The sequence below is a fragment of the Micropterus dolomieu genome, linkage group LG02 (genome assembly GCF_021292245.1).
Source record: "Micropterus dolomieu isolate WLL.071019.BEF.003 ecotype Adirondacks linkage group LG02, ASM2129224v1, whole genome shotgun sequence".
Classification (NCBI taxonomy): domain Eukaryota; kingdom Metazoa; phylum Chordata; class Actinopteri; order Centrarchiformes; family Centrarchidae; genus Micropterus; species Micropterus dolomieu.
Window position 1 is genome coordinate 8,776,827 of NC_060151.1, and position 19,070 is coordinate 8,795,896.

A 19,070-nucleotide genomic window follows, 5' to 3' on the forward strand; every position below is an offset into this window, starting at 1 on the left:
ATGTCCTTTTGTCACTTCGTTCACAACCCACTGTGTTTCCAGAAAGACAAACAATATTTTAATTTAACAGTGGTTTTAATTTGCTTGTGACCTGTTACAGAATCCATGGAACAGACAAATACATTAATGCACAAGGTTTCACCTTGACCACTTCACTTCACTCCATAGTTGTAAAATTCAAATAGTGAGTAATATTTTTTAATCGCAAAAAAAATTACCAAGTGAGGTTGTCTGGTCTGATTGTGTCCTTCAGGCGGTCTAGAAAATACTGAGACACCCTGATTGCTGCTTTAACATCAGAACAAAAAACACACTAATTATACAGCAATTCAAGAAATGTAACAAGAAATGAATGATGAAACAAATGGGCAAATTGATAGTGCAACACCGTCAACCATTATATCAGTTTGCCAGAACATCGGCCTGCTTTCACAGTAAAGTCAGACAGACAGATGGACACATCTCCAACACGCCTGAGGAGGACAGTTAAGGAGCGATGAAGCAAAGTGAGAAAGTAGGTGTGTGTGTGTGTGTGTGTGTGAGTGTGAGAGAGAGAGAGAGAGAGAAAGCCTTAACAGACACTATAATTAAGTTTTAACATAAGTGCATTCATATCTTTAATGACAGTGTCTGTTTCAAATTACTTTTTCAATCACAGTTGAAGGTGTTCCACGTGTTTACTGTGTTCTGTCTGTGTGATAGCACAGCATTGTTTTTATATAACAGTAACCAATAAAGCTAATGTCAAACTGAACAGACACAGAGTGAGTTCATGAGTGTGTGTGGGTGGGTAAAAGAAAGAATCAATGTGTACACATGTGTGTGTGTGTGAGAGAGAGAGAGAATGAATGTACTGTACTGAGCCTTAAAGTACTGACTGACTGAAATACAGTAACAGCCCTATGTTGTAAAACACACTTTCAAAGAGATTAAGTGAAAAGCATAACAAAGACATTCAATAAATAGCCAGAGAAAGTCGATGAAGGTGCTCTGCTGACATTATGGGTATCTTTCTTGGTGTGCTGAGAAAGTATGTGCATTTGTATGAGTTTTTACAACACTTGTCAGATCGCCACGGTGTCTAAGGTTTTGCAGGTATAAATGTGCCTGCATGATGTATACGGTGTGTTGGCCTGTGTGTGTTTTGTACAGATGTGAGGCGTTTGAGTGTGTTTCACTTCAGGTGACGGATACAAGACGTTGCTTGGCAGGCTGGGGCTGCAGCTCTCGGCTGGGCTCTGTGGGCCGAGGGACTCCGTCATGCTCCTCACCCTCTGCTTGTGCTCCTCTGTGGGCGGCGGCTGCAGGACACTGCTCTGGATCTGAATGAACAAAAGAAGAGCAAGAGTTTTATTTTGTTAAACTGAAAGACAGAGCAGGAGAGAGAAGCAGCATAATGAGGAAGTGATGGAAACATGAAGAGACAGAGCACAGGACGTAATGCCAATATGAGGACTAAAGGATAGGCAGTGAAGAGGAAGATGGAAAAGGAGATGAAAGTCTGACAATGTTTTCTGAAAACTATAGAAAATACATTTTAAACCACTTAATGCACAAATACCCAGGCAAGCTGACAAAATGCAAATTCTTGTTTATTGTTACAGCATACAGGAGGGAGCACACACACACACACACACACACACACACAGATTTGCAGATAAGTAAGACAGACTCTCCTACTGCAAAAACAAAACAATTTTTTTTAGCTGTCACAGGCACGCACATTAGACACAAACGTGTACAAAGGCTGTGGAGCAGTATATAGAGCAATACTGTAGATGTAACAGTATACTTTAGGCAATAATGAACAGTTAACCCTCACCGTAAACAGCTGCAGGAAAATGAAAACTTTGTAGAAAGTGTTCACAACCAAGGGAAAACCTTCACAGAAGTTAAAAGGTCACAGTGCATTTCCAGCAGTCCCGACACAGACAGACTTTGAGAACAAGGATTACTGTTCAAGCGTGTTCATGAGGAACTGCCAAGTACCAACTGAGAGCGGCCGCTGATCTGCTCTCCTGCATGCGTCAGAGGTTCGTACACCGACTAACGATCAATTTCAGTGTACGCAAGTGAATCCAGAGTTACTTAATCACATCTCCCACTTTGCTTCCTGTGTTAAGATCGGAGCTGTGAGTGATGGTTCAAGTTGGTGTAGAACATTGCATAAACTGGTAAACTGAATCAGCATCAGTAACGCTGAAAGGGCAAAAGAATTATTGTGTAACCCTTTCAAACCATCCAGAGAATTACAACCATATGAACACTATATTGTTATGAGCTGCAGCAGCACAAGTATTGTTGTCAAAGCACCAAGATCCCTTATATGTCACCAAATTATCACCATCTTCTTTATGATTGCCAAAATCATCATATACCACAACACCACTGCAGTAACTAAGTTGAAGGCTGCAGGGATGAAAGACTTCTTGCAACTCTTTGTCTGGACTGGTGTGGATTTGAAGTTTGATTTGAGTGAATATGTAGGCATTAGAACTGATGGCGAAGACAGTGGGTTCAGACAGAATGGATAATGTCGCTTCAATACTTGATGGTTGTGAAGATCAGTCAGAGTACTCAGCTCAGCATGCTGTATTTCTTTTTGATTTGACACCAACAAGGTAACTTTCTCTTTATCCAGAGAGAGAGAGGCAGAATAGCTTCATACTAAAAAAGTGGTGTGTTAAAGCTTTTTTTATTTGGCAACAGTTTCTATCAAGTGACTCTAGAGGATGGTATTTTGAGGAACAGGTGGGTGAAGGGCAGAATAAAAAAAATAAAAGTGTTCCAACACTGTTCAGTAATTGAAAAGAGCAAAAGGCGAAACAGATGTGAATGAAGTGGAGTTACTGAGGTGAGAACCATTTGGAGAGCAAAAGAAAAGGAGAGAGAAAGCTTAAAGGGGGAGAAACTGAAAAGTATAGCAAGTGAAAGGTTTGGCTATGTAGGCAAGAAAGAGAGAGAGAGAAAGAGTGATGAGTGACACAGTCCCTCCAGTCTGGGTGGAAGTTATTAAAAGTGTGCAAACATTAGATATTATAAAAAGGGACTCTCTTATAAGAGCAGCTTACAAGCTAACTAAGTATCTTCACCCCTGCTAACCCTTAAAGAGGTGGTATTATGCTCATTTTCAGGTTCAAAATCCTATTTAGGGGTTGTACCAGAACAGGTTTACATGGTTTAATTTTCAAAAAACACCATATTTTTTGTCATACTGCACATTGCTGCAGCTCCTCTTTTCACCCTGTGTGTTAAAGGCTTGTGTGCTGCAGCTCAGTGTTTTTCCACCGGTGTTTTTGAGGGCGTGTTGGACTAGTCGCTCAGCGAGCATTTTGACACGTATTTTCATTGTGACATCACAAGAAAGGGAAGTAAAGGCTGGACTACAAACGAGCTGTTTTCAGGCAGTTCAGAGCAGAGTTTTCTGTGGGAGATGGGAACTCCCTTTGGGCTGGACTTTGGGCTTTTTCACTTTGCAAACCTGTTACATGCACAAAAAAGATATATAACACAATAAAGGAGAGGGAAAAAGCTAAAAACCATAATACCACCTCTTCAACACTGGCAACAGCAGTGATCATACAGACACATACAGTTATAGACAGGAAGACATGCACAAGCAAATGTGTAAAGAGTCTGACTGGAAGACTGGAAATAGCCACGGCCAAAGCTGCAAAAGCAAATGATGCATGCATGCTCACAGTACACACACACACACACAGACACACACTCAGTTGATTGATGCTTGAGGAAGCAAGACAGTGATATGATAAAAAGAATACTGACAAATGCGCACAGGGAACATCCTCACAAACTGAGATTTCACTTTGGCCCACACGCAGGTCAATGTGAAGTTCAATGTGAGCAAATGTGAATGTGTGTATGTGTGACAGGTTGGAGCAGAGGAGACGACAGGGGAGAAAACTCGCCCTGTCTTGAGACTGTTAAGAGAAACGTGTCTGTCACATTGAACCCTGCCTTCCCCTAAACTGCCACGATGTCTCCATGAACACACAGACAAATACACAGTACGTCAGCGCATTCATACACGAACCACATGCACACAACTACACAAGCAAACAGACAGACACATGCGTGTGCATTCACAGTTCATGATTCCCTGGCACACGCTGCACTGAGAGCTGCAGTGTGCGCCATTATTCTGTCACTCCCCTGATTCTGAGCCACTTTCAGATTTATATATGATGCCAAATTCAGAGCTAAGCAATCTGATGTGGCCGCTATTCCTTCTGTGTTTTAGCAAACGCAGATGGCTTTATGCATTTGCAGCAAAGCTAACGAGGGTAATGTCATGAACATAGTTTGTCATGTTCAACTTGTGCTGAAACAAAATGTTCACAGAGAATACATGCCTTTGAAGCCAGTTCATTCAATGCCACATTTCTTCTAGGGAGAATCTGTGTGATTTGAGAAATGCTACTAACTGTTTAAGAAGCTGTGATAACAACTGAGCAGAGCAAGAATCACTGTAGAGCAAAATTGTTTTCGTCAGTTATTCTGCTAAATTTACCTTCATGCTTAGTAGAACAAAATTAATTTATATGTTTTAAATATCTCACCAGCATCGTTTCTGTTTGCATTTTTGGTAAGGTGTCCATGGTAAGTTGGTAGGGAATTAAATAAATATAAACGTGTCACTTACGATCGATGCCGTAGCGGTGAGACTTGAGCTTTCAGTGCAACGTAAACAAACCAAGCAGGTGTAAACTTTCAGACCCACCGTTGCGCTTTGAGGCCCATTATTTTCAATGGCTTCGTTTGTTGCTGTGTCAAGCAACGCGCACCGCAAGGCAGGCTCGTGCGCATGCCGCGGTCAAAGTAGTTGAAATTTAGTGCCGAGCACCTTCGCAGTGCAAATCGCTTATTTTCTGAAAGGGCCTTTATGGAAGACAGAACGTAGTCCTCTCAAGACCTTCAGTCACTGAACATTTAACGTTACATCCTGTTGCCTCCTCCTGTCTGTGGTGAGAAAATGTTGCCAGTTGTAAAACACTAACATACATCAGGAGCTAGACTTTCAGGACTATAGGCTACCACTTAACTGCATTTCAGATAACCTTCACTAATACTTATATGGATGAGAGTTGATGACAGTAACAGTTCAGTTTATTCCCCTCCTTAATAACAATTTCCCCTGGGGGATAAAAATTAATATTCCTCTTATATTAATAATACTTACATATTATAGAAATATAATTGTTAATGTCATTAAATATTAAAAATCAACTTAGGTCATTACTAGTAATAATCGTGAAACCGTGATTATTTCTTTGACAATCGTACCAACAAAATCTGTAATCATTGCATCCCTAGCTCCGACTGCAGTTACGCACTTATAGCTTGAATGCCTGAATGCCTAAATGCCAACCAACCGGTTGTGTCTTGATTGTTATCCGGGTAGTATGCCTCGCCTCAAACTGCCAAGTCAGGAGCTTTTACGAGTTGTCATTTATTCAATTTTGTATTCCAAAGCAAACTATTACTCAATGACTAAAGCTCCCAGAATCAATATATATACCAGAAGCTAATCTTTAAAATTTGCCCCTCTATTGTCAGAAAGCTAATATTTTACGTATGAACGTAAAACGTTCTCCACCTGTATTTGGTATCCATATAACATAACTTCTGCCTGACAAGCAATTGATGAATGCAACTGAAGACAATGGGCCCAAATCAGGGTCCAATGATTAGTCCAGACAATTAAAATGCATGCCTTCGTCAATAGGGGTGTAAATGAAGATATTAAATCATCATTAGTGCTGACCAATGATTCTAGACACTGAAGGTTATTTATGACTAACAGTTACTGAGGTAATGACAATGACAAGCACCACTAGACAGCTTTGTGTAGATTAGGCTGCCTGACCATTAATGATACAATTACAAGTCTGGAAGCGGGTTGTGGAGTGGGCAAAGTGCAAGGCTGCTCGTAAATAGTCAAAATAGTCAATGTGTGTTTTGCAGACAGAGGCATCAACTCCACGCGACAGACAACAAGTAGAGCGCAGAGCAGACTGGCGCTCCCGGGGCTACAGCAACTCTCAAACCTAATTGGTGACCTCTGACCATACACTTTGGTCTTAGCAATTACAAAGTTAGGCTAGAGCCCCCAGTCAACCGTTTACACATCACCACTATGTAAGGTATGGTGAAGTCCCACACTAAGGCGACAGTGCTGCTATTCAAAATGCTGGTATTTTATTTGACCGGGTGTTACTCGTCTACATTCCCCTGCTCTCTCTGTATTTTGCACACTGTAAATAATATAAACCCTGCATGAACCCGACTTGTATGAACTTGATTTCTTTACTTATTCTTAAATTCAAGGAATGTAAAAATTTGGGTGCACCTGTGTGAGGAGCAGCCCGAGGGCCTGTGTTGCTTCCTCGCTGAGCTCCTTCACCCCTCTCCTCTCCACCGCCTCCATCACCTGGCGCAGGTCAGGCTCCCAGAGCACGGCCGTACTGCCGTGCTGCAGGAGCTGCATACACATTCACAAATGCACAATCATGCACAGGTGTAGTTATTAACAAACGCAGTAGCATTACAGTGAGAAAAGTTTTTTAAAAAGAAGAGGGAGGTAGAAATAAGAATTAAGGCAACAATACACATGTTATCATCTTAAAGTGATTTTGGCTACAATTTTGTAAAGGTGCAGAGAAATTAATCCCAAATTTTAGACAAAATCCCTTTAGTGGTGTTTGGATGTGACTAGGCAGCTCAGTGGGTTACAGCTGACCAGTGGTTCCTCCCCTGATTTCATTGAATAATACATGAAACAGAAGTGTTTAGAGCCTTAGTTTCACAACATAAAATATGGTAACGTTTCTTTAATTCCCATGTGTTGTGTGGTGTCAGCCTAAATAACACTGTACTATATTCACTCATTACTCATGTGATCCAAATACGTCTACCACTTCTGTTTATTACCTTCATTAACTTTTAATGCTTTTCATATCAAATATTAATTACTGCTCAGAACCATGTCCATGACATAATACTTGATTTGATGGTGTGTGTGTGTGTGTGTGTGTGTACTCTCACCAGTGTGATGAGTCTCAGAATGGCAGGGTGAAGAAGGCAGCTCTCTCCTGAGCTGAGCAGGCAGTAGAGGAGGAATCGACTCCATGGCTGACACACCACGTACTTTGCTAACACACAGACGCACACAGAAAACAAACCCAGTGGGATAAAAATTACAATTCAGGATGGCTAAATCAGATCAATCCCGTTTTAATTTTGCTCTATTCCTCCTGGTGCAATTGCTGTAAATGGTTTGTGTCGGAAAACTTGCCAAAAGCCACAACATCAAGAGATCCAGCATGTATGTGAAAGAACAAAACAAAAATGCCTTCTGCAGCGTTAAAGACAGAGATTATATGAGAAAGAATGATGACACACATGCACAGACACTAACAGTCAAATACTCTTTCTCCCTCTCACACATGCACTTAAACACTCCACGTGCACTGTTGAGCATACTGATTATTTTGTACTCTCTCTCAAACATATACATTACTAGCACACGCACATCTTCCACCTCTCTATCACATTTCTAAATGTTTTGTCTCTCTGTCTCTGTGGTCACATGTGCACATGTACAGATAACCTACACTCAATCACTCCCAGAGTGTCTTGTCTGGTACCTGTAGTGGGACACTTTCTCTGAAGGAAGCCCAGCAGGGAGCTTAGACAGTTGACTGAGGCTCTCAGCAACAGCTCGTGCTTCTGAAGGGAGAGACACAACAGGGTGAAATGTGAGAGAGAGGTCTAGTATACAATAAGGGGAGATGAAAAGAATATCTCCCAGCGTGTTATGTTGCACATCATGGGAACCACAAGAATGTGACATACATTGATCAACCATGACATTTTGACCACTGACAGTTGCCGTGAATTACACTGATTATCTCATTACCATGGCACCTGTCAGTGGGTTGGATATATTAGGCAGCAAGAGAACATTTTGTCCTTAAAGTTAATGTTTCAGAAGCAGGAAAAATGGGTAAGCGGAAGGATTTAAGTGACTTTGACAATGGCTAAATTGTGATGGCTAGATGACTGGGTCAGAGCGCCTCCAAAACTGCAGCTCTTGTGTGGTGCTCCTGTTCTGCAGTGGTCAGTAGCTATCAGAAGTGATCCAAGTAGGGAAAAGCAGTGAAATGGTGGCAGGGTCATGGGCGGCCAAGGCTCACTGATGCACGTAGCCAGGTGCGTCCGCGTCACTTACCTGAGAAACACATGGCACCAGGATGCACTAAGGGAAGAAGACAAGCCGGTGGAGGCAGTGTGATGCTTTGGACAGTCTCCTGCCTTCATGTGGATGTTACTTTGACACACACCACCTACCTAAGCATTGTTACAGACCATGTACACCATTTCATGGAAATGGTATTCCTGATGGCAGTGGCCTCTTTTAGCAGGATAATGCGCCCTGCCAAAAAGCAAAAAAGGTTCAGGAAGGGTTTGGGGAACACAACAACGAGTTCAAGGATCCAAAATCCCCAAATCTCAATCCAATCGAGCATCTGTGTGAATGGCTGGACAAACAAGTCAGATCCATAAAGGCCCCACCTCGCAGCTTACAGGACTTAAAAGATCTGCTGCTAACAGCTTGGTGCCAGATACCACAGCACACTTTCAGAGGTCTAGTGGAGTCCATGCCTCGACAGGTCAAAAGGGGGACCTACACAGTACTAAGGCAGGTGGTCATCATATTATGGCTGATCGGTGCATATGTATGTGCTCTGACTTGGCAGAAATGGACACAAACAAAGCAACAGCTGCACAGGAAACACTCATGGACAACTGGGTTGGGCAATTGGATGAATATATTGGCTATCAACGATTGATTGAGTCCATCGCCAGTTGGCTGAAGATACTCAGACATTTCGTTTCTCATCCGAGAGACTTTTTCAGTTCTGACTGACTGGTAGGGAAACTCAGCTTTTTAAACTCTATGTAGTCGTTGTCAAGATGATCAATACCGCTTGTTCGTTAGTGCTCTTGGATGTTGTAACAACAGTCACTATGGTCGTTGGAGCCACACGAGGCCAAGTGCTAATGACCATAGTTGGAATCCTCAACTGAGGCCAAAAGTGAACATTTGTTTAGTTTCCTGTGAAGTGATGAAAGGACAGCATTATAAGTGGGGGATAAGAGGTGTCGCAGACCCCCTCCCGAGCTAGTGATGGTTCAAACAGTGGAAAGTTATACTTTGCTTCTGTTTGATTGAAGTGTGTTTTATGATTAAAAGGCAATTTGTTTGGTGACAGATAAGAACTTGATTTTGATTGGTGTATTTGTCTGTTTGATGAGGAAAATAGGTATATTTTTTGATTGACACTTTGTCAGTTGTTTAATTATTAGACTAAAAAAGCTTATAGAGCTTGTGGAATGTAGCACTTATCTTCCAGCTGAAACTGTGTGTTTGTGTGTCTGGATATATTGGCAATTGCCGGTTGTTGGGCTGATGGTGGTCGGTTGGAAAATTTTAACATATCACCCAGCCCTAATGAACAACCTGAAACCAGAAACAAATGAGAGAACAAGGGAACACCCTAGAGGGCGACTGAGTGAGGTTTTCTTAATGCAAGTCTCTCCCACAGTGGCGGTGCTGGCAGAGAACACTATATAGTGTCCAAAAATACTGAAGTAGGCCAGGCGGGTATATAGATGACAGTAGAGAGTCACACCCTAATCCTGAGGCAGAGAGGAGGCTATAGGAGAAGAAAGGAGTCAAGAGGGTGAGTGGGAGGGGTTGAGAGAGCGAGGTAGGTGAAGAAGGTAGGGGTGAAATCAAGAACGGAAAGATGAGAAGAGGGCAGCTGAGGAGATGAAATAAAAGGGGAGGTTAAAATAAGAGTAAAGAACAGTGAGGAGGAAAAAGGACAACCGAGTCAAGAAAGTAGAGGGGAGAGTGTAGTGGAAGCAAAGAGAGGCAAGCAGGCAGAGGAGAGGAACTCTGGGTGTCTCACACTACCACCAAACCAGAGCACTGAGAGAAAAAGAGAGCAAAACAGAGGGGAGAGGAGGGGAGTAGCAAACTGTTACTCATATCAGCTGCTGAACAGCAGCCTACAGAGCACTGAACCATAGAGCTGAAGCTCAGCTCAGCACTACAGTCTTTTACACAGAAAAAAGAAACGCCACTGGTGTGGAACCAGAGGCTGGCATGCTGCAGCATGGGCATTGGATAAAAAAGAAATACAACAGACATGATACCCTGTTATCCCATCATTTGCATATTTCATCCAAATTATCTTTAGATTGTCTTTTGCAAATATATGTTAATGTTTTTGATTGCAGCATTAATAATTAACTAACTTAATGTTTCTAATTGATTATATCATTATAATTACAACAAGGTATAGTATTGGCCAGTGTACTAGCAGAGCTGTGTTTTCACGGTTGTGTTTTGCATGCAAATGAGGATCAAAATGATATGACTAACCCATTGAAATACATCGCAGGCTTCTACACAACCTCCCTCGACAACTTTGACACCTTTTCTTTAGTTCAAACATCATTTTGATTACCTCTCACCACTGGCAAGGGCGACAGCATGCTGATAGTTAAGGACATTAGTTTCAACACATTTGTGTCTGTGTTGGCTCTGAAGTTTTAATGACTTACCACTGCGATACTGTGGCAAAACAACTCATTTATATAATCCATGCGTATCTAGGTGACCTCAAGAATTCGCTGTCAGTATAAACTATGAAAATCATATCTTGATGTGAATGCTGGTGTAAATTTAGAGCAACCATTCCTAACCTTTTTCAAGCTGCTTATTCTAGTCAGAATAAAATTGGCAAGCACCAAAAGAATAAAGCACTACACAAATACAACAGATTGTTCATACAGTCAATGTGTGTAGGAATGTGTAAAATGTGCATTTCTCTTTTATAACATGTGCAAACATGTCTGATATTTGCCTGCACTGCTTGCACTCTCACTGCTTCAACTTTAGTTTCAACACTGTCACGTTTCAGAGCAGGTTCTTAAATAAACAAAGTTCTATTGTTGACTCTCCATCAGTGTGTCTTGTATCCCAGTTCTCACATCATGTGATAGGATCTCAACAATAAATAGGACCAATGTCAATTTAATGTACAATGAGTCTCAGAAGTGTGCTGTATTCATCTTAATGCCATTTTATGGACAGTCAAATCGCATTACCACCGCTCGTACTGAAACTACTGATACGTCCTGCAAGCCTTGTGATTCAGTGATTCACAATATCTCAGAAAAATTGCTCACTTTTTGTGAGACTGTTAAAACTTGGCCATTAACTGATGGTACTAAAGGTAGTAGCCAATATACTTGACTGTGTGATAGAGCATTTGAGTGCATCATATTTATGTACAGTAGTGCTCTGTGTATTGTGCTGTATTGTACCAGATTTAATCAACTGTAAAATCAAAGGCCTGAGTAGGTATCAAGTAGTATTTCAGCGCACATCAGGTGTTTGTATATAAGACTTGTTATAATCTCTTTAGGGTTTATTTACAGCCTTATTTCGTGCATTGGATTACTCGTATTTTGGACCACATTGGTTTTTGCTCTGTGCTGGCTGCCACTGGTAGTTCTTCACCTGTTTATTGTTGATGAATGCTGGTGGGGCAGTAGTCTGCCTCTTCTGTAACCAAAGCAACCGAAGTCAATACACCAGCTACATGTAATAAGATTTTGTAGACACCCGAGATTGCACTGGATATATGTGCCATTCCATTTTGCTAACTGCTAAATCAATTAAAATGCTATTTTCTACACAACCTTGTTTGTGAAAGGCAGGCTCAATGTCATACTGTAAAGATTTTTAAGATTACCTGTTATCTTTGCTGCCGAATAAATGCTGGAGTGAAAGTAAAGCAGGCATCATTATATCAGCATTTAAGCCCACTGCTGTGTGAGCACATCTCATTATATGAATCAACATTTCTGTACATAGTGTTACTCATATTGCATGTGGTAAAGGGGCGAAATGTAGTTTTTTTTTTTAATGAAATGAATCCCTATTTTATTGCTTGTGTGTGAGGGGATTGTAATCTCACATAAAAACGATCCACTTGTGAGGTTTTTCTGTTACCTCTGACAGCCAGAATGTCTAATCCTATGTGAAGACTCAACTGGACTGAAAACTGCAATAAGAGTTCCTTCATTAATCTCTCAGTATTTTGGAAGGTGAACTCTTTTAGTGTTTATCGATGTGTTTTTAAGCATTGTATTTCAGCGAGAGATTTTTAAATGTGGAAAAACAAAAGTTGGGTGTGAAATTCACTCTGTCAAGTCAAAGTAGATCATATAAATTGCTGTGCCCTTACTAGTGATGGACGCATTGTCTCTGACATCATCCGAACACATAAATCCACCCGCCACCCCCCATAACAACTTGCATGGACATTTCATTCCAACTCTACTGGTCCCTGTTGGCTATATATCCTTTTAAAATGCCTTGAGCAGTGCAAGCTTTCCAGGTGATTGCATTATTGTGCGTTCTATTGATGTATGAGTGTTTCCTTTACAGATTTACTTTAATGATTAGAGAGGCTGCTGTCAGTGATTTAAAACATTTCCATGCAGGCAGTAATGTCCCAGCAAATATCGTATGACATTTAAGCAGCAAAACTAACTGTAGTAATAAAGTTGAGAGGACAGACAAAGGAAACTCTCCAGAGGAAACAAAATTCTACTTTTAGCTTCTGAAGTACATGTTTAGACAACTCTGATGGAGCTCAGGATTTATCAGGACAGCTGCTTTACTCCAAACAGTTTCACTATATGAACCTGGACTGTGTGCGAGACCTTTTGGATGTGAAGAAACACATTAATTAACATTATAGCCTAACCGATCCAGTTGGCTTGTTGGGAGATTTAAATAATCAATGAAGTTATGCTGATGTGCCTCGTGTAAATGCACACAGCATCTCTCTTAATGGGGAGACGTTTCATCCTATTTCACCCACCCTCAGCCTATCCTCTATTAATCAGAATGTTAATTTTTATGATCCGACCCACCTGATCCACAGATTATCCACCATGCCTGCGGATATAACTGCTAACCGCGCATCACTGATCTTTACTGGGTGTTACGGGGTGAATGCATTATTCGATAGACCTGCTTTTAGCTCATGAGTAATGCAATCCCTATTATAGTAAATAATTATAAATAAACTTCCAAGCGAACCGTTCAGAGCAGGCTGAAACCTGGGCTTTTGTCTTAGAGGGAGCATGTTAACATATGTTTTGTCAAGTTTTGGAACTTTGACTTTGTTTAAAACTGACAAAACCACAAAACCATATGTTGCCTTTAATGGTTAAACACAACCAGAAACATCTCTCCACTAATTTATTTTGCCCTTAATCTCTCACAGTTTCTTTTTTAAAAATCCTACACATGCTTGTTCATACATAGACACACACACACACAAACAAATCTATCCCCCCAAGTATTACAACCTGCAAAAGAAGTCCACTGACAGCAGTTGAGAGGCACTGGGCCCCTCTGGAGCCAAGAGGGTACAAAGCACCATCTTCGACCCCCAGGGGTCTTGGCCCGACCAAGCCAGGACCAGTGCTCGCACACACCACTGCTGACGCCAGGTCAACATCAAGTAGAGCCTGCAGCAACCTCAGGTAGCTGACTAAAAAGGGAAAGTGAGAGAGAGATGGAAGAAAGAAGGACTGGTAAGTGGCTGGAAAACCAAAGGGAATCAGGAGGACATGGACTGCCTAAACACACAGGAGAGCAGGAGGAAGAGGAGAAATGCAAATAAATGCAGAGGGCAAGGCCACGGGAGAAACAGGTGAGTGAGTGGGAAGTGAAAGTTTGAAATAGAAATGGTAAATGGTAAAAGCAGGTAGCAGAGGGAACAGAAGCACAGAGGACAGGAATCGTAACAGTTGAAAAGAACTGAAGGCACTTTTTGAATTGATGTGTGACAGAAAGAGAGGTCAAGAGGTCAATGTAGAGAGTGTGAGGCAGTGGGAGACAGGATTGAAGGATGGTCAGCAAGATGGAGGGACCAAAGTAGTGATGGAGATAAAAAGAGAGAAGAGGCCAAAATGATTGCTAAAACACAGGGACCAAAACCGAGAGCTGCCAGACATTTGAATTGCACTTACGCCATGTACACTGAGATTACAGCTCTCTGAGGGAGAGGACTCAATTAGTGGCAGCAGAAGAGAGGGGGGAGAGACATCGCACAGAGACAGAGAGAGAGAGAGGGATGGTTGGATGGAAAAAGAAGGATCCAATGGGAGACATGGGGGAGATAAAAAAGAGACAGAAAGACAGAGGAGGCTGAGTGAGCGAAGGAGTGAAGAGAGAGAGAGAAAGAAAGACAGATAGTTGGGCAGAGGGAGAGAGCCGATACATCACAGCATCCCTGACAGGCCACTTATCCAGCTGACAGACAGAGACACGGGAGCAGCAGGGATGATCTGTCTCCCGAGTGGTGCAGCGGGATGTGGGCACTTATACCGAAAGTGTGTGAAATGCATGCCCGGTTTGGTTACCTCTGTTGAGGATAAAACATTGACAAACTGTCACTTTTTACCTGTGCAGGATCACATGTAAACTAAATGGAGGTGAACCTCATTAGTCTGCCCTGAGGTTTACACAGTATATAGACAGTTGCTTAAATAATCAGAGTTGCCTGACACTCTCCAAATCTGAACCAATGTTTACTAGTCTGTATTGAGGTATCTTGGAATTCCACACCCTCTAGTGTGTCTGTTATTGCACTGGACAGTTCAGAGTAGCATATTACAGAAAGGATAAAGGTAAGAAGAGATTATAGAATGCACAAAACTGTGAGGACAGAAACAAAATGGAAAAAACACCCATATACCGTAAGATCCTTGTAAAATCCCTTTAGTGTTCTTAGGTCATACACGCTTTTATAAATAGCACTTGCAGTACTGATTAATTGTTTTGGCATCTGCTGTCTGCAAGGGCAGAAATCTTTAAAAAATAATCATTAAATAAAAGACTTTGTTACCCAGCAAGAGATTGTCTGTGTTTCTTTTCTGGACAAGGAGTCGCTGCACAGCGGTGTCCAGACTCCAACTGATGCTCTTATGGACCTTAAATAATGAACAATGAGAGGGGAAAGAACAAGGGAGAGAGCGAGGAAACAACAATATTAGGACCAAATACCTCATTGCAAGAGGTATTGTTTTATACCACAGCCCTACTGTGATATGTATCAAACAGATCCAATTGGTGTTTTGTATTCTACGCCCACATCTGAATCTATTCAACATTTTACTGTATGTTCTGTATCTTGCCCTTGACTGTGCTTTGACTGTGTTAAGTTCTATCCTGAAGTTGTGATAAGAGCAAAGCTGAGCTGTAGTGTGTACCTGAGCAGAGTGAACGCGCTGCAAGGTAATGAGGGAGGACAGGAGTAGATGGCTGCAGCACAGCAGGGCTGAAGGAGGACAGGCTGATGGAGAGAGGGATGGAGCGGAGAGGGAGGAGGAGGAGGAGGAAAGGACTGTCTGCAGCAGGTCCATCAGTCCAGTGTTGGAGAGCAGCATGGAGACAGCTGGGGAGGAGAACGCACAATACACTTTGATTGGGTCTGCGCTTGTATGTCAGCATGTGTGCGTGTGCGTGAGAATAGCAGTTGGTCTGGATGACTGAAATGCGACATGCTGTAGGCACTCACCCACAATTATGCAAACACACACTTAAGTGCTACAGAAATTACAAATTGAGAAACTTGTTAAACTTAACACATTCAGGCAAAATCACACACACACACACACACACACACACACACACACACACAGGCCCTAAACAAGTGTATGGTGCATGTGTATTTTGATTTGCCAATATAAAGTGGCATCAGCAAACATAAAGAGAATAAAAGGGGAAATAATTTGCATAGCATTGGGGTTATATACAGTACATAGGCAGCCAACCAGGTCAATTGTAAATACTAGAAAAACTACATTACATATTATTTAAAGTTCCTTGAGATAGAGTAATGTGTTATGTACTATTCCTGTCATCCTCACCACCAGCTCAAAACACCATCTAGCCTGAGGCTGAAGTAACTTGCATCAGTAAACTCACCACTAGTGATGAAGCAGCAGAATGTAGGTAAGCTACAGTAAAGCAGCAAAGTAATGCTGTGGCATAATTAGCTTTGTTTCCCAATGGCATTCCTGCTCTCTGGCAACTGGCCTCACCTTATTAACTATAAACCAGCTCATTGCTGACCTCTGCTGCATTTTCTTTTCTTATTCAGGTAAACTCAGCTGGTACGAAAATACCATCATTGTAATACCAATCATGTCATGTCAAATAAGTGATGTCAGGGTAACATGTCTGATTCCCTCCTGTAGATGGCAGCTCACTGTAAATGAATTTATTGAGTTCCATAGTAGAGTTATTTCTTCAATATTTGGTCTCCTTTCCGCTAATTTTGCACTGGCTTTGTAAGATTCATGAGTTATTTTTGTCTTCTCTTGAATAAGAGATGAGACCCGCAAAAAGGAAAATAAGCTGATTGTGTCCAGCCTACTGGTCTACTGACCATGTTACTGTGTCCATGTTTGTGTTTGCATGTGTGGTTTTGTCTATGCGTTACAGATATTTAGCTTTAGCAAGGTGACAACACATGCCCGAGCACCTGTCATGCTTTTGTGCAGATCTGTGAGAAGCTCTCAGAGTTTTGTGCATACATTGTTGTGTGTACAATTCTGTAAGACAATGTGCAGGACTGAGCCACAGCCTGTGTCATGTTATGTAAAGATTTACAGCAGGTGTCTGCTTGTATGCTTATTATTTCCTGTATCTCAATGTTACATGGTTGTCAAGGTCAGCCCTTTGCCGCTATCAAAACAGGGCAGAGGAAGAGGGAAGCTGAAACGGAGGGACAGAGTGTAGAGAGAGAGAGACACAGAAACATACTGAGGCAGAGGGCGAAGAGGGTGTGTGAAAGAACGTCAGCAGAAGGACAGAGTACACACACACACACACACACACACACACACACACACACACGTGGAGATGGAGAGAGGGCCAAATTCACAAAGAATGGATTGTGGCTGCTGATCGCACCATGAGGTATCACTAGCGACCGCTATCTGCCACGTCTCAAGGTCTGATTCACAAAAGATAGTGAGGTAATAATATTACAGTGCAAACACGACCATAAAGATTTGCAGCCGAGTATGTTAAATGTTCATCTGCATTTTCTGTAGTGTTCAGCAATATTTGTTCTTTAAAAGGTCCAGTGTGTAATATTTAGGAGGCTCTACTAGTAGAAATGCAATCTAATACAGAGCTGTTTTCAGTGGTGGATAAAGACCTTACATAATGAACCGTTATCTAACTGTTTTTATTACATTAGAATAAGCCATTTCTATCTACATACACCGCGTGTCCCGTTACATGGACATCGGCATGTTGCGCCGCCATGTTTCTACAGTAGCCCAAACGGACAAACTGCTCTGCAGAGCACATTTCATCACTACGTTGAATAAGTACAAAGAAGAAGAAGAAGTAGCAGTAGTCTGGTTTGTCAGAAGTAAGGTGAGTGAAAATTGGAAAAATGGAGGACCACAGGTATTATTTAGCATAAGAGCCGACAAATCATGACGGCCACCGTTGCTTCTCCTGTGCAACTGCAAGAGATGGGTGAGCGATGAATGAGCCGTTAGTTGCAATTCACATCCCTCACCACTAAAATCTACACACTGAACCTTTGAGTGTATTCAACTAGCATATCACACAACATGGTTAAGCAAAATTTGAGTCAAGCAATGTTAGCTAAAAGCTTTCCACTCATATCTTAAAATTATTAATTTGAAAGAGAACATATTCTAATTATATATATTCTAATTATTTATAAACTCCACCTGCTCTTTCATTCATTTCTATCTGCAGACTCTCGTTTTCCTGACCAGTGCTTTGAGAATAACAGTTACCTTTTTGTCTAAATTGTGCAGGTTTAGTGGCCGCAAAAGCTGTGCATCCTTTTGTGAATTTGCCCTAGAGGTTATAAGAAAGTGTGTCTAACCTCTGTCAGTGCTGTGTGCTGGGGACAGACTCAGGCAGCAGTATAGGTAGCTGAGGGCAGGAAGCAGGCTCCCTGTGTTAGTAGGCTTCAATCTCCCTGCTATATTGCTCACTGGCGCACACACACACACACACAAAAGTTTGATGGCTCAGTTATCTAATATTTTATCTGCAGTGCTCTCAAAAAGCATTCAAGAAACATTTCATTGGAGAAAGACACCGAGACATGTTGTGACAGCCAGATAAAATGTAACACAATGAGCTTCGCCATTTACTGCCTGTCACATCACGTCTCCCGCAGGTCGGTAAAAACTGAATTAATCTGCCAGTGAAAATGTCAAAGATGAGGGGCTGGAAAATCTAACTACCAACACAGAATGAGGTTCCACTAATGCAGTAAAAAGACCAAAACTAAGAGTTAAGTTACAGAGACATAAAGTGTGTTGACATCAAGGCAAATAGGTTATATGAGTTATAATTTGCCAGACGTGTCTAGTAAATTTCTAAACAGCACTCGTCTGAGTAGGTTTGTGTCTATAATTTTGCATGTAAGTGCCTGTTTGAGTGAGGGTTTAAGAAGTCTGTATGCATGTTTGTAAAGAACTGTGCCTGTATTGTTACAAGATTTCCGAGTGTCTGTGTGTGAGAGCCGACGTTTGTGTGTAAACAAACAATTTTAACAATGTATGTTTGTGTATGCTAATAGATGAGTGCTGTGGAGAGGGGAGTTACGCTCAGTATGACCTGCCCGCAGCACCTTTTCACCTCACCGTGGTAGAGCAGTTTGAAGTGCACTCCGTCCATCTTACTGTAGTAAGAAGATGAAGGCGGGTCACTGGCCTGCATCATACAAAGCAGCTTCAGCACCAAAGGGAGCGAGTTCACTGCTAAACAAAGAGAGAAAGAAAGATTATACAGCTGTACGCAAAAGTAAAACAAAGAGGGGAGAGATAGATAAGAGTGAAATGAGACACATCGTGTGTGTGTGTGTGTGTGTGTGTGTGTGTGTGTG

General features: G+C 41.7%; 1 protein-coding gene across 1 annotated transcript in view; it reads right to left on the reverse strand.

Annotated features, from left to right (window-relative positions):
- Positions 1-56: 56 nt before the first annotated feature.
- Positions 57-19,070, reverse strand: part of LOC123959643 (meiosis inhibitor protein 1) — a 70,933-nt gene continuing 51,919 nt past the window's right edge. Inside the window, exons 26-32 of the mRNA XM_046033816.1 lie at positions 15,391-15,575; positions 15,027-15,111; positions 13,483-13,667; positions 7,668-7,749; positions 7,066-7,172; positions 6,371-6,502; positions 57-1,322 (exon numbers count right to left, since the gene is read on the reverse strand). Coding sequence (XP_045889772.1) covers positions 1,065-1,322; positions 6,371-6,502; positions 7,066-7,172; positions 7,668-7,749; positions 13,483-13,667; positions 15,027-15,111; positions 15,391-15,575 — 1,034 coding nt within the window. The 3' untranslated portion in view covers positions 57-1,064. The remainder of the gene's footprint in view (positions 1,323-6,370; positions 6,503-7,065; positions 7,173-7,667; positions 7,750-13,482; positions 13,668-15,026; positions 15,112-15,390; positions 15,576-19,070) is intronic.